The 16,255-nt window shown below is 46.6% G+C and overlaps 1 protein-coding gene across 4 annotated transcripts in view; it reads left to right on the plus strand.

The window, feature by feature from the left end:
* The first annotated feature begins 2,114 nt into the window (after nt 1–2,114).
* LOC106565828 (FYVE, RhoGEF and PH domain-containing protein 5) overlaps nt 2,115–16,255 on the plus strand; it is a 68,336-nt gene continuing 54,195 nt past the window's right edge. For 3 of the 4 annotated variants that reach the window (XM_014133395.2, XM_014133397.2, XM_014133396.2), the window contains exons 1-2: nt 2,129–2,408; nt 4,151–6,983. In XM_014133395.2, the coding sequence (XP_013988870.2) occupies nt 2,399–2,408; nt 4,151–6,983 (2,843 nt within the window). In that variant the 5' untranslated portion in view covers nt 2,129–2,398. Of the gene's footprint in view, nt 2,409–4,150; nt 6,984–16,255 lie in introns of all 4 variants that reach the window. The other variant, XM_014133398.2, reaches the window with a different exon arrangement.

The raw sequence follows: 16,255 nt of genomic DNA on the forward strand, positions 1-16,255 counted from the left end.
GTGTCCTACAGAAACTGTTTTTAGAAACTGTTTTTGGGAACTTTAGAGTTCCTAGTAGTCTGGAAATGTTTGAGGGACAAATAGTGTATGTTCTGGAATGTTATAGTAGGTCTTACAACACAAGTTTATCATGACTCATACATATTGGAAAACGATTTTGCTGACAGAGTTCTCAGACCTATCTCATATTCAATTTGTATTAATTATACACTGCTCAAAAAAATAAAGGGAACACTTAAACAACACAATGTAACTCCAAGTCAATCACACTTCTGTGAAATCAAACTGTCCCCTTAGGAAGCAACACTGTTTGACAATAAATTTCACATGCTGTTGTGCAAATGGAATAGACAACAGGTGGAAATTATAGGCAATTAGCAAGACACCCCCAATAAAGGAGTGGTTTGGCAGGTGGTGACCACAGACCACTTCTCAGTTCTTATGCTTCCTGGCTGATGTTTTGGTCAATTTTGAATGCTGGCGGTGCTTTCACTCTAGTGGTAGCATGAGACGGAGTCTACAACCCACACAAGTGGCTCAGGTAGTGCAGCTCATCCAGGATGGCACATCAATGCAAGCTGTGGCAAGAAGGTTTGCTGTGTCTGTCAGCGTAGTGTCCAGAGCATGGAGGCGCTACCAGGAGACAGGCCAGTACATCAGGAGACGTGGAGGAGGCCGTAGGAGGGCAACAACCCAGCAGCAGGACCGCTACCTCCGCCTTTGTGCAAGGAGGAGCAGGAGGAGCACTGCCAGAGCCCTGCAAAATGACCTCCAGCAGGCCACAAATGTGCAATCGGTCAGAAACAGACTGCATGAGGGTGGTATGAGGGCCCGACGTCCACAGGTGGGGGTTGTGCTTACAGCCCAACACAGTGCAGGACGTTTGGCATTTGCCAGAGAACACCAAGATTGGCAAATTCACCACTGGCGCCCTGTGCTCTTCACAGATGAAAGCAGGTTCACACTGAGCATGTGACAGACGTGACAGAGTCTGGAGACGCCGTGGAGAACGTTCTGCTGCCTGCAACATCCTCCAGCATGACCGGTTTGGCGGTGGGTCAGTCATGGTGTGTTGTGGCATTTCTTTGGGGGGCCGCACAGCCCTCCATGTGCTCGCCAGAGGTAGCCTGACTGCCATTAGGTACCGAGATGAGATCCTCAGACCCCTTGTGAGACCATATGCTGGTGCGGTTGGCCCTGGGTTCCTCCTAATGCAAGACAATGCTAGACCTCATGTGGCTGGAGTGTGTCAGCAGTTCCTGCAAGAGGAAGGCATTGATGCTATGGACTGGCCCGCCCGTTCCCCAGACCTGAATCCAATTGAGCACATCTGGGACATCATGTCTAGCTCCATCCACCAATGCCACGTTGCACCACAGACTGTCCAGGAGTTGGCGGATGCTTTAGTCCAGGTCTGGGAGGAGATCCCTCAGGAGACCATCTGCCACCTCATCAGAAGCATGCCCAGGCGTTGTAGGGAGGTCATACAGGCATGTGGAGGCCACACACACTACTGAGCCTCATTTTGACTTGTTTTAAGGACATTACATCAAAGTTGGATCAGCCTGTAGTGTGGTTTTCCACTTTAATTTTGAGTGTGACTCTAAATCCAGAACTCCTTGGGTTGATAAATTGGATTTCCATTGATTATTTTTGTGTGATTTTGTTGTCAGCACATTCAACTATGTAAAGAAAAAAGTATTTAATAAGATTATTTCATTCATTCAGATCTAGGATGTGTTATTTTAGTGTTCCCTTTATTTTTTTGAGCAGTATATATCAATATCAATAAAGATATCAATATTGAAAAGGAATGTTTGTTTTCTTATTTAATAATAAGTTAATAATTAGAGACACTATGAAACCACAGATTCCAAAAATATCCACTTCATGTGAATGTGATCAATGCCTCATATAGCCTTGTATACTCACACATCTAACGCGTCCAACTCTGTCTCAAATACATACATCAAAGGTTAATGCATGAATTTATGGTGTACATACTGTATATAGCTATTGAAATTTGAAATGTCTACTTTTTAATGATCTGAATGTAGATTAAGTGGGTTTGGTCAGTGGTCCTTGTCCGCGCGATAGACCTTTCTCCTCATCAGGAACTGCGAGAGAGCACCTCCCTTCAGGAGCGCACCAGTCGCCCATCCGATGCAAGCTATGTGGACAAACAGCTGCTACCTTGACGGAGAAATCCTCGACAAGTAGCGAACACTTGGATAAACAGCGAGAGAAGGTTGTGAACTTTTGAATTTAGACGACTTGAATACTTTCAACATGAATTAGGGATAGGTTTCTAGAACCTGTGGATATATGTGGCGATTGTTTCCTGCCTGTGAAAAATATATGGATAACTGTATGTTGCTATGGTGGATGATGTCCCAAAATGAACACAGGTACTGTATGTAATAATATTCATGTAGCGATGCGCATTCAATAAAATTGAGCTGCTATAGCCTATTTACCTTTTCCTACGCCACTTGAAATAGCATTGGATAAATGAAATGTAATTTTGAAAAAATCATTGCAGCATCATAGACCAAACAGGTACATAGTTTAGACTCGTTTTTATTTATTCTTTATAACTTTTTCTTTGAGATATCGCCTATAGGGAGTCTAATCAAACTGGGTGAGAGAACAGCTATTGCAGAATAAAATTCAATGAGTAGTGATGGGTAGTGAAGGCACTCACCAGTGTCATCACTGATGTCCTGCAGCAGCCGATAGAGTGATTAATGTGGCATGTTATACTGTATGACCGATGATGGGATTATTTATTCAACTTTTGAGGTGAACCCAAAGATCTACTGAATTTCCACTGCACTGTGATGATTGGCCTATTTACTGTGTAGTTTATAGAATTATTGTTATTATTTGATGGGTGACATTTCATGATTCCCTCACAGTCTGAGATCATATCATGTGAGCTTGGCACAGTCAGGGTCCCGATGTCTATTTTTCCTTTGTTTTTAAAAATTGAATTCTTGTTGCATAATTCATATCCTGTTGTTTGCAGAGGGACTTAGTGGGATGTTTGTTTTTTCTCTGTTTTATTGTTCTTTGACACACTGAAAGGACCTTTTCAGCAAAAGTGTGTGTGTGTCAGGGGAAAAATGACAAGAAGGAAGTCCATTTGTGTGAGAATTTGTACTCCTAGAAGGGTTCATGAAGGAGTAAGGGTGTGCTGTTAATGTCCTTCCATCATGGACTTCCTGCGTGGAGGGGAGTCTGCTGGAATAGTTTCTTATTGGAAAACAACAATGAGAGAGAGAGAGAGACACAGACAGACAGACAGACAGACAGACAGACAGACAGACAGACAGACAGACAGACAGACAGACAGACAGACAGACAGACAGACAGACAGACAGACAGACAGACAGACAGACAGACAGACAGACAGACAGACAGACAGAGTGGGACAGACAGAGAGATGGACAAGGAGTGAGAGAACATAGTGCCCGCAGAGTTTAATAAGATGTGTGTCATGGCAGGTACTAAATTACAGGAAGAGACGAGGGGTAAGTTTTGTTAAGTAAGGGTGTATTTCACGAAAAGACTTAACAACCAGTCAGCTATCTTTGACAGGTTCTCCATCCTTGAATTGTACTAGTTATTGAAAGCAAATAGCTAGATAACACTGGACTTGACTGTAAGCTACATGCATGCAGTGTCTGATTCTCAAAACATGGGACTTTGATATAGGTGAAATACAATAAAACTGGGTTGTGTCTGTCTGTGCATGTCGTTTTTGGATAAATTAATTCATTGATGAACATTAAATGATGATCATGCCATATAAGTGTAGAACAATATGTCTCTATATTCCAGTCAGGAAGATATTATTGTTCCTACAGTGTGTTCCCTATGGCTTTGTTGTTTTCCCTGTAGATAGCCATCTGCATATCACAGAGTTTGAGACAAATCTGCAGTTTTTCTCTTTACAAATAAAAGCAAAGGCTAAGGGATTGCTTTTTATATATCCATACAACCAAAATTCAACCAAATGTCTAAAAGTTTATGTAAATATGATTCTAGGTAGGATATTGCACCTTCATCTACTACTTCAATTACTATTGAGGTTGTACGTTGTATTTGAACTGAAATGAATCACACTTTTCTCTCCTTTTCTTTCCAGATTTACAGAAGCGACTCCAAGTTCCCCAACCAAAGATCCGCAGTCACCTAACGATCAAGGTACAGTCCAAACTGATGTCAAAGCCTTGTCCCTCTACCCGGGGTCCCGAACCTCCCATCCCCCCAAAGCCCAGACCCTCCTTATCTGAGACAGAGCAAGAGGAGGAACAGTGCCCCCCTCACGGTCTGAGCAATGGAGACCTGACCTCCTCAGAGGAGGAACCTGAGGACCCCCAGGAGGTGGCAGAGGACCACGTAACCCACCCCACAGAACACAACCAGGAGGAAGCAGAACCAGAAGAAAACCTCAATGACATCAGAGATGATGAAGGGGGGAGTGAACAGGAGGAGAAGGGGGATGAGGTAGAGAGAGAGGGAGAGGCGTTGACCGATGCAGCCCCTTTGGATAACACTAGTGGTACTGACACTCACATTGCAGTAGAGGAGGAAAACTCTAAAGAAACAGATGACTTGAACCTTGAGAGTGACAATAATGACACATCTGTGGACCCTGAAGATGTTTTGATGCAGTGTCTCTCAGAGTGTGAGAGAGGGGATGAGGAAGCAAAGTGTGTCAAAGAGCGGAGGGAGGAGGAACAGATTTTATCTGAAGAGACTGAAACAGCCGAGGAGCCTACTGGATGTCCAGAAGAAGATGTAGAAGAACCAGACACAGAGGATTATGATCATGGGAACTTCCCTAGTCAACCTGCCGCAGACACTGACAGTAGGCTTGAAGATGAGGACAGGTCCCCTGGTGGATATTTGCAGTGCAAGGTACCCACTGATGAGGCTGAGGAAGAAGCAGAGGTTATTTCACTGGGAGCACACTGCTGTACACACGCACCCGTCTGTGAGGAGTATCCCTACGACGTGATTGGCCCTTCAGATGAGTCTGTTTACACATGTGACACTGGTGAGCCCGGTGACACAGGCGTGTGGCAGCCCGAGCGTGCCACCAAGGACCCCTCTGGGCGTTTCCGTTTCTCTGGCAGCACTGAGGATATGTTTGGGCCTTACTCCGTCATCGAGGCGGTGCCTGCTGACAGGATGCGCACCGCTGACCCTGATGTGAATCACGACGATACATGCTGTGGTGACAAACCACACACTCCAAAGGAGATGGACACAGCAGGTACCTTTAACCAAGAGCCTTATTATGTGTCATCGGACGACGTGGCAGAGCTAGAGGATAAACAGAAACTCTCAGAAGAGTGTGGGGTCCAGGACAGTCCTGAGCAATCCAGCCAAGACAGAGAAACAGCTAAGGAGGATATGGATGAATACGCAGACATCGATGACTCCCTCTGCCCAGAGGCCCATGACTTTCAGCATCTGGAGGGTGCCTCATCAGAGGACTATGTGGAGATTGGGGACGATGATGAGACGGATGACACCGAGAGGAAGCAGATCAGAGGGAGGAGTATGAGAGAGAGAACAGCCAAGCGTGAGCAGGCTTTCTCCAGCCAGCGGAACAGCTGCCAGCCCCGTCTCAGGCTGTGTAACATCACAGTGCCAGCAGACTTGGACCGGACCCGTACTCCGGAGCTCACCAACAGGGTGGTGTTTGCCCACACCACAGAGGCCTTCGAGGAGGACATTGAGGAGCTGGACGGCCACATCGTGCCTTATTACGAGGACTCCAACTCAGATAGTGAGGAGCACATCTATGAGGAGGCTGGCTTTGACTCTGAGGGGGAGAACTTCATCTCTAAGAGCATTGTGATGCGGTCACGCTCTTACTCTGGGAAAGTTCCGGGTTATGTCCCTGAGACGGTTCCTGAGGAGACATCAGGGTACCAGAGTACTCATGACTACTGTACTGTGGCCTTAGACCAAAATGGAGAACCTCTGGTACGTCCTGAGCAGCCTGAGATCAACAGACTCATCCCCTCTCTGAAGCCACGCCGCTTCCTACTATACCCACGCTCATGCTCCGTAGAGGGTCAAGAACTGTCATCAGGCGCTCACACAGAGGCTGACCAATCGCTGAAGGAGGAAGACAGGATGAAAAGGACAGATGACACCCTCTCTCTGCCATGTGTTGTCACTTCTTCCGGAAGCTTTTCTCAACAGAGCCACCAGTCATCTAGTGGCATTTCCACGCCAACTTCTCTGGTGGACATTCCACCTCCCTTTGAATTGGCTTACATCACCAAGAGACCCGTCACTAAAAGCTCCCCTTCCCTCCTGATCAGCGTCTCTCCTGAGTCCACAGACAACAAGCCCAAGAAGAAGAAGTCCTCATTCAAGCGCTTCCTGGCCCTGAAGTTCAAGAGGAAAATGGACACTAAAGGCTTTGGTGATGGTAGCATCCGCTCCTCGCGCTCCTCCTCTGAGTCCAGCCACCACGGGCCAACAAGAATCCTGGACCTAGAGCGCAGGAGCACTGGCTCCCCTCAGCCCCAGTCCCAGTCTCGCATGGTGAAGCCCCAGCAGCGCCCTCCAGACCTTCCCTCAACCTTCCTGCCCTACAAAGATCACAGGAAAGGAGACCCTAAAGCCTACGGAAGCAGGGGCGTGTCCAGGGTAGAATCCTTCGAGGAGCGCTCCCGTCGCCCCCTCATGCCCCTCCCCCTGACCAAACCTCGCTCCATCTCCTTCCCCAATGCAGACACATCAGACTATGAGAACATCCCAGCTATGAGCTCTGACTATGAGAACATCCAGATCCCACCTGGAGGGAGACCCACCAGATCCATGACTGTCACAGAGTTCTTTGAGGACCCCAACCGCATGGTGGCCCCCTCTAATGACAACGATGGCTATGTGGATATGAACAGCTTCCCTGGGATCGACAGCAAACCCCAGTCACCTGAGCAGGAGCCTGAAAGGTACAGTAGTTTATTATACTCTCGGATGTTGGGTCTCTTCAGTGATTGTCTGAACTGAATTACCAGCACATGAAAAAAAATGCCTGTCGATAGCGTACAGTCTGCAGAGAAGGCTCTTCCCCATAGTACTCTCCACACACTGTTTTCTAGTAAACTGGTTTGGCCAGGCTCCTTCAGTTCAACATTGCAATCTCCAGACCAGCTGATAGATAACTGTAGCTCAAATGAACAGCGGGCTCCTGGCTGACCACACTTCTCTTTTTTGGAGAGTGTTGTGTTCTGTGAGAGATGAGCAACCTGCTGTGCTGAGGCTCATTGGGTTTGGGAAGATGGACAATGCTTGTGGGAGAGCTTATCCCACTTTCTCATTTTCTGGATTTCAAGGTCACACCTGGTGTTGGTTTCATATGTGTTTGAGGGGATGGAATAGCTCACAGACACTGAACACTGTAGACAGAGCTTTATATGAGAGAGAGAGAGAGAGAGAGAGAGAGAGAGCGCGAGGTAGAAGTAGATTGGTATAATTGCTCTCCTGTCCTTGACACCTGTGGTTAAGTTTAGGATTGCTTTTATTAAAGGCAGTTTCCCCTTATGCCTCTCTTTCATTGAGCCCTGGAGGGGTGGTGAGATTTACAACAAGGCTGAATAGAGATAGGAGGAGGACTCACTGGGACCTGCTAGAACCAAATCTCTCTGTTCTCAGCCACTACTCTCTACAGCCACCTCAGGTCACCCTCCAGTCACATTTAGACACCTGTTTGATGGTGGCTGTGTTTTCATTGGGACAGAACATTTCTACAGGACTCTTAACAGATGTTTTATTATTTTTCACAGCATTTCCTGGGAATGTATGGTTGCTTCATGCAAAGCTGCTTATTTTACACTTATTGTGATCATTTTAATTCATTATTTATATTTTGAAAGTTTTGCCTAGATGGAGTGTTCTATTAAATTAACATGCAATTACAGTATATTTTGATTCATAGAATAATTAAGCAATAAGGCACGAGGGGGTGTGGTATATACCCAATATACCATGGCTAAGGGCTGTTCTTAGGCACGACGCATCGCGCAGTTGGCCATATACCACAAACCCCCGAGGTGATTTATTGCTATTATAAACTGGTTACCAACGTAATTAGAGCAGTAAAAATAAAAGCTTTGTCATACACGTGGTATACAGTGTGATATACCACGGCTGTCAGCCAATCAGCGTTCAGGGCTCGAACCACCCAGTTTATAATGTTGCTTATTTCCCATGCATAGTTGTAAGAGGCTAAGTAGGCATGTATCTTTCCTCTCCCCCAGAGCAGGATATTTCTCAGCTGGTGACATTATCGATTGGGCTCATTGTGTGGTGGTGGTCTAAAATCTCAGGCCCTACTCACTGATATAAAGGGGACTATCTGTTCTGTCGCCTTGCCTCGGCTGCATTCTCCCTGGAGATACCTCTGTTGCCGTGGATGCTGTGTCTGTTTTGTTTCATTTTGCTGTGTGTGTGTGTTTGTGTGTGTCTGCATTCGAATGTTTGGGTGTGTGTTTGTATTTTCCTGCCAAGCTTATGCTGAAGGGTCGACATTGCCACTGTCCGGTGGACCGATGATGGCAGAGTGATTTATTGAGCATGTATTCAGAAGTTAACACTCTTCTCTCACCACCCAATAGAGAGGAGCGAGACTGTTGAGGGCAAAGGGACAAAGGGACAGTGGGCTGAAGTAAGACAATGGGATAATACCCACATAAGAAGGCAAATAGTTACCACAAAGTTAGAATGTTGCAACAGTATCTTTTTTACACTAGATTTGATTAATGTACAACACAGTTCTCACACTGTTTAGCATAGAAAGGCAAAGAAAAACCCATTTTGTTTGTACGTGTAAACTAAGGCAGGGTAAAGAAATGCAAAGTAAGACTCTATGCAGACATTAATGAATGTGCATGCCTGTTTAAACAAGGGTGCTGTTGGATCAGAGCTGGAGCTCACCGGGATAGACTGAGACTGTCTTGCCCTTGCCAACATAGCTGTATAGGGACAAACAGAAGAGTGAGCTCTGTAAGAAAGCATCATGTCAGAAAGGAAGGCATATTGACTGTGCTTGTGTTCTTTTCAGAGGGCAGTCAATGTGCTTATGCAGTACCCGTAGGATCAACAGCACCAATGAACTAATGTCATCCCACTGGAATAACCCCACAACAGACCAAACCACAGTAGTCAATATAATATATATACAGTGTACATACTGTATATATTGTGCAGGTCTTGTTATATATTTCTATATTAGTTCCATCTGCAACATATGCAAATATAGTCTTAGAGAGAGTGAGAGAGACCTGCCCATTATACACACACACACTCCTCGGACAGTTTATTAGGTACGGCAACCCGTTCATGAACATGGATGGCTCCTACAGACAGCGAGTCACATGGCCGTGGCTTGCTATATAAAGCAGGCAGACAGGCATCATGACATACTGTTTGATTGAACACTGGAATGGGTAAAACAAGTGACCTAAGTGACTTTGAGCGTGGTATGATGGTCGGTGCCAGGTGCGCCGGATCCAGTATCTCAGAAACGGCCACCATCCTGGGATTTTCACACACGACAGTGTCTAGGGTTTACCAAGAATGGTGCGATAAACAAAAAACATCCAGTCAGCGGCAGTCCTGTGGGCGAAAACAGCTCGTTGATGAGAGAGGTCAAAGGAGAATAGCAAGAATTGTGCAAGCTAACAGACGGGCCACAAACAGATAAATAACGGCGCAGTACAACAGTGGTGTGCAGAACAGCATCTCGGAATGCACAACTCGTCGATCCTTGTCACAGATGGGCTATTGCAGCAGACGACCACACCAGGTTCCACTCCTATCAGCTAAAAGCAAGAAGAAGCAGCTCCAGTGGGCACACCATCACCAACACTGGACAACTGAGGACTGGAAAAACATTGCCTGGTTTGATGAATCCTGGTTCCTGTCGCGTCATGCTGATGGCAGAGTCAGGATTTGGCGTCAACAGAATGAGTCTATGGACCCATCCTGCCTGGTACAAGCAGGTGGCGGTTTTGTAGTGATGTGGGGAATGTTTTCTTGGCACAAGTTAGGTCCCTTGATACCAATTGAGCAATAAACGTTTCCAACACTTTGTAGAATTCATGCCCCAAAGAATTCAGGCTGTTCTGTAGGCAAAGGGGGGTCCAAGCCGGTTCTAGATGGATGCACCTAATAAACTGGACAGTTTACAGTGTACATACTGTATATATTGTGCAGGTCTTGTTATAGATGTATATATTAGTTCCATCTGCAACATATGCAAATATAGTCTTAGAGAGAGTGAGAGAGACGTGCCCATTATTCTTATTTATGGTAAAAAGCTTTACTCGACCTTGAGATACAGCAGCATGATGGGTGAATCCCTAGTGCAGCCTGTACTAATAGTTCCTCTTTGCCTCTGTGCTGTGTTCTGTTAGTTCTAGTCAGAGAGCCGTCCTGAGTGCATTGTTGTAGAGGGCGGTGGCTGTCCTCTGTGGCGAGGTGGCCGGGTGGACTGCAGGTCTGTTGGGCGGCAGGGCTGCGGGGCTTTGGGGCTGCAGGGAAGGGTGTGGGTACTGCAGGCCTGGAGCCAGGCCCTCTGAGTTCATTGCCAGGTCATCCCCAGGGAGGAAGAGTCCTGCCTTAAAGCCTTCCACTCCGCTCTGCTGTTTACAGGAAATGCAGGATAAGGGCAGGGGGAAGGAGGGAGGAAGACAAGGGTGAGTGGGTAGGGGAAGACTGAGGAGATCAGGGTCACCAGGGCTGGATTGTTTGTGTGTGTGTGTGTGTGTGTGTGTGTGTGTGTGTGTGTGTGTGTGTGTGTGTGTGTGTGTGTGTGTGTGTGTGTGTGTGTGTGTGTGTGTGTGTGTGTGTGGTGTGTGTGCATGCGTACGTACAACAAGACGAGGTGTTATCAGGAATGTAAGGTCTGATCTGGTTTGAATTTTCCAGTGATGAAGACATGGAGATGGCAGAGTAGTGCAGACGTGTTTTGTTCGTCCTCTCGTGTACCTTTGTATTTTTCGTACTTTTTTGTATATATTTCTATTTTTATTTTCAATCTCTTTCCATTTTAACTCAATTATACCTTCCGGTAACCTGCCTCACCCAATGTGATACAGAACCGCTATTATTTTAAATTTTTAGACCTTATAGCAAGAGCCACCTAGCCATCAGAAGCTAACCAGCTAATTTAGCTACAAGCTATTTAGTCATTGTTAGCCACTGCTAGCGGCCTTTACCTTCTGCACAGATACCAGCCTTTTTTTAGCTTTGATAATACTCACCAGCCTACCAGTATCGGACTGTCTCTCCACTACAACGCCGGATTCCTGCTGTAATCCCTGGACCATTACTCCTGATCTTCACAGCTAGCTAGCACCCACCGAGTTACCCAGTACCGAAGCTATCCCTGAGGCCCACCTCCCGGCCTACTCAGTTGTTCACCCCAACCCCACCCAAACACGGCTAGAACCCACTACTCCACCGGATCCTTGCCGTAAGCTCTGGACCTTGGCACCGGATCACCGCTGCTACTGAGTGGCTATAGTGGCTAACGCCCCATGCCCTGAAGCTAGCACCAGGTAGCCGTGAGCCAGGCGCATCCCCCGGCTAGCAAACTAAATTACTACATCTACAATACCTCTTTCGCCATCTGGCTTGGATCCTTTGTTGACACGGCGCCCCGCCGCACCACCACGACTGGTCTGCCGACGAATACTCCATCCGCTGTGCCTCCAACCGGCCTCCGTCGGACGTCAGAGCAGACGCTTATACTAGCCCCGGGCTACTAACTTTAAGCGGCGAGTCACCCGCGTGCTAGTGCGACTACTCCGCGGCCTCCCTGTTCCTTCTACCGCTGCCCCCTGGACCCTATGGTCACTTGGCTACATAGCTGATGCCTGGTGAACTGTCCATTAATCACGGTACTTCATTCTGTTTATTATTTGTTTATCTGTCGGCCCCAGCCGCGAACTCAGGCTGTGTGTGTAGTTAACCGACCCTCTCTGTCCAGTCATCGCCATTTTACCTATTGTTGTTGTTGTTTTAGCTGATCAGCTGTTGTCTCACCCGTTGTTGTCTAGCTAGCTCTCCCAGTCAACACCTGTGATTACTTTATGCCTCGCTGTATGTCTCTCTCAAATGTCAATATGTCTTATATACTGTTGCTTAGGTTAGTTATTGTTTTAGTTTACAATGGAGCCCCTAGTTCCACTCATCATACCTCTGTTACCTCCTTTGTCCCACCTCCCACACATGCGATGACCTCACCCATTATAACAAGCATGTCCAGAGATACAACCTCTCTTATCATCACTCAGTGCCTGGGCTTACCTCCGCTGTACCCGCACCCCACCAAACCCCTGTCTGCACATTATGCCCTGAGTCTATTCTACCATGCCCAGAAAACCGCTTCTTTTATTCTTTGTCCCCAACGCTCTAGGCGACCAGTTTTGCTAGCCTTTAGCCGTACCCTCATCCTACTCCTCCTCTGTTCCTCGGGTGATGTGGAGGTAAACCCAGGCCCTGCATGTCCCCAGGCACCCTCATTTGTTGACTTCTGTGATCGAAAATGCTTTGGTTTCATGCATGTCACCCTCAGAAGCCTCCTCCCTAAGTTTGTTTTACTCACTGCTTTAACACACTCCGCCAACCCTGATGTCCTTGCCGTGTCTGAATCCTGGCTTAGGAAGGCCACCAAAAATGTGGAGATTTCCATACCCAACTACAACATTTTTCGTCAAGATAGAACTGCCAAAGGGGGAGGAGTTGCAATCTACTGCAGAGATAGCTTGCAAAATTCTGTCATACTTTCCAGGTCTATACCTAAACAGTTCGAACTTCTAATTTTAAAAATGAATCTCTCCAGAAATAAGTCTCTCACTGTTGCCGCCTGCTATCGACCCCCTTCCGCTCCCAGCTGTGCCCTGGACACCATTTGTGAATTGATCGCCCCCCATCTAGCCGCAGAGTTCGTTCTGTTAGGTGACCTAAACTGGGATATGCTTAACACCCCGGCAGTCCTACAATTTAAGCTAGATGCCCTCAATCTCACACAAATCATCAAGGAACCCACCAGGTACAACCCCAAATACGTTAACATGGGCACCCTCATAGACGTTATCCTGACCAACTTGCCCTCCAAGTTCACCTCCGCTGTTTTCAATCAGGATCTCAGCGATCACTGCCTCATTGCCTGTATCCGCTATGGGTCCGCGGTCAAACAACCACCCCTCATCACTGTCAAACGCTCCCTAAAACACTTCTGCGAGCAGGCCTTTCTAATCGACCTGGCCCGGGTATCCTGGAAGGATATTGACCTCATCCCGTCAGTCGAGGATGCCTGGTCATTCTTTAAAAGTAATTTCCTCACCATCTTAGATAAGCATGCCCCTTTCAAAAAATGCAGAACTAAGAACAGATATAGCCCTTGGTTCACTCCAGACCTGACTGCCCTCGACCAGCACAAAAACATCCTGTGGCAGACTGCAATAGCATCGGATATTCCCCGTGATATGCAACTGTTCAGGGAAGTCAGGAACCAATACACGCAGTCAGTCAGGAAAGCAAAGGCTAGCTTTTTCAAGCAGAAATTTGCATCCTGTAGCTCTAACTCCCACTGTAAATCCATGGAGAACAAGAGCACCTCCTCCCAGCTGCCCACTGCACTGAGGCTAGGTAACACGGTCACCACTGATGAATCCATGATAATCAAAAATTTCAAGAAGCATTTCTCAACGGCTGGCCATGCCTTCCTCCTGGCTACTCCAACCCCGGCCAACAACCCCGGCTAACCCTAACCCTAACCCTAAAAATTGGAAAGCTGCCGCGGTCATCCCCCTCTTCAAAGGGGGTGACACCCTAGACCCAAACTGTTACAGACCTATTTCCATCCTGCCCTGCCTAGCCAAAGTCTTCGAAAGCCAAGTTAATAAACAGATCACTGACCATTTCGAATCCCACCGTACCTTCTCTGCTGTGCAATCCGGTTTCCGAGCCGGTCACGGGTGCACCTCAGCCACGCTCAAGGTACTAAATGATATCATAACCGCCATCGATATAAGACAGTACTGTGCAGCCGTCTTCATCGCCCTGGCCAAGGCTTTCGACTCTGTCAATCACCGTATTCTTATCAGCAGACTCAATAGCCTTGGGTTTTCTAACGACTGCCTCGTCTGGTTCACCAACTACTTTGCAGACAGAGTTCAGTGTGTCAAATCAGAGGGCATGTTGTCCGGACCTCTGGTAGTCTCTATGGGGGTACCACAGGGTTCAATTCTCGGGCCGACTCTTTTCTCTGTATATCAATGATGTCGCTCTTGCTGCGGGCGATTCCCTGATCTACCTTTACGCAGACGACACCATTCTGTATACTTCTGGCCCTTCCTTGGACACTGTGCTAACTAACCTCCAAACGAGCTTCAATGCCATACAACACTCCTTCCGTGGCCTCCAACTGCGCTTAAACACTAGTAAAACCAAATGCATGCTTTTCAACCGTTCGCTGCCCTCACCTGCCCGCCCGACAAGCATCACCACCCTGGACGGTTCCGACCTAGAATATGTGGACCACTACAAATACCTAGGTGTCTGGCTAGACTGTAAACTCTCCTTCCAGACTCATATTAAACATCTCCAATCCAAAATCAAATCTAGAATCGGCTTTCTATTTCGCAACAAAGCCTCGTTCACTCACGCCGCCAAACTTACCCTAGTAAAACTGACTATCCTACCGATCCTCGACTTCGGTGATGTCATCTACAAAATAGCTTCCAATACTCTACTCAGCAAACTGGATGCAGTCGATCACAGTGCCATCCGTTTTGTTACCAAATCACCTTATACCACCCACCACTGCGATCTGTATGCTCTAGTCTGCTGGCCCTCGCTACATATTCGTCACCAGACCCACTGGCTCCAGGTCATCTATAAGTCTATGCTTGGTAAAGCTCCACCTTATCTCAGTTCACTGGTCACGATAACAACACTCATCCGTAGCACACGTTCCAGCAGGTATATCTCACTGATCATCCCCAAAGCCAACACTTCATTTGGCCGCCTTTCATTCCAGTTCTCTGCTGCCAGTGACTGGAACGAATTGCAAAAATCGTTGAAGTTGGAGACTTTTATTTCCCTCACCAACTTTAAACATCAGCTATCTGAGCAGCTAACCGATCGCTGCAGCTGTACATAGCCCATCTGTACATTGCCCACCCTATCTACCTACCTCATCCCCATACTGTTTTTATTTTATTTACTTTTCTGCTCTTTTTGCACACCAGTATCTCTACATGCACATCTTCATATGCTCATTTATCACTCCAGTGTTAATCTGCTAAATTGTAATTATTTGCTCCTATGGCCTATTTATTGCCTACCTCCTCATGCCTTTTGCACACACTGTATATAGACTTTCTTTTTTCTACTGTATCATTGACTTGTTTATTGTGTTATTGGCTTGTTTGTTTACTCCATGTGTAACTCTGTGTTGTTGTCTGTGTCACACTGTTTTGCTTTATCTTGGCCAGGTCGCAGTTGTAAATGAGAACTTGTTCTCAACTTGCCTACCTGGTTAAATAAAGGTGAAATAAATAAAATAAAATAAAATAAATAAATAAGCACTTCTACAATGGGCAAATATGAATGGAAGATTTCATTCAAATCAAAAGGGGTGCTGTCAAAAAAAGTGATTCAAATCAAATGGATTTACCTCAGGGCAAGGGGGCATTTGCCACACCACTTTTTAATCGTGTGTAGCAGTGCCACACCACTTTTAAATCGTGTGTAGCAGTGCCACACCACTTGTTTTTTAGACCGATTTGCCACATGATTTGACACCTCGCGCACAATTTCTCTGTCCTTCACATGAGACTTCTGGCTGCAGGCTCTTAAGGTGTCTTGACCATTCAGATTCACGTAAATTCAGGTCGTGTGGGTCGGGCACAAAGCTCAAGGCGTTATCTCCACTTTCCTTTGGTATTTATTTAGCAAGCGTGATAACACATCACTCCCGACAGACACAAGCAAAAACTCTTCCATAAATGTAGCAGCCTATACACCTAAGCATTAGTCAATAGTTGACATAGACTGTGACTTAATGTTTTATTAGACCTACAGTTGCAGGGATACAAACCTACATAAAGCATGCTTAGCCCTGTGAGTTGTATTGTCCAATCATGTTTCTTTCTCTGTGTCTGTATATAGGAAACCCCCTAGTCCTTTAAAATATAATTCATATGAACAA

The sequence above is a fragment of the Salmo salar genome, chromosome ssa12, assembly GCF_905237065.1.
Source record: "Salmo salar chromosome ssa12, Ssal_v3.1, whole genome shotgun sequence".
NCBI lineage: Eukaryota > Metazoa > Chordata > Actinopteri > Salmoniformes > Salmonidae > Salmo > Salmo salar.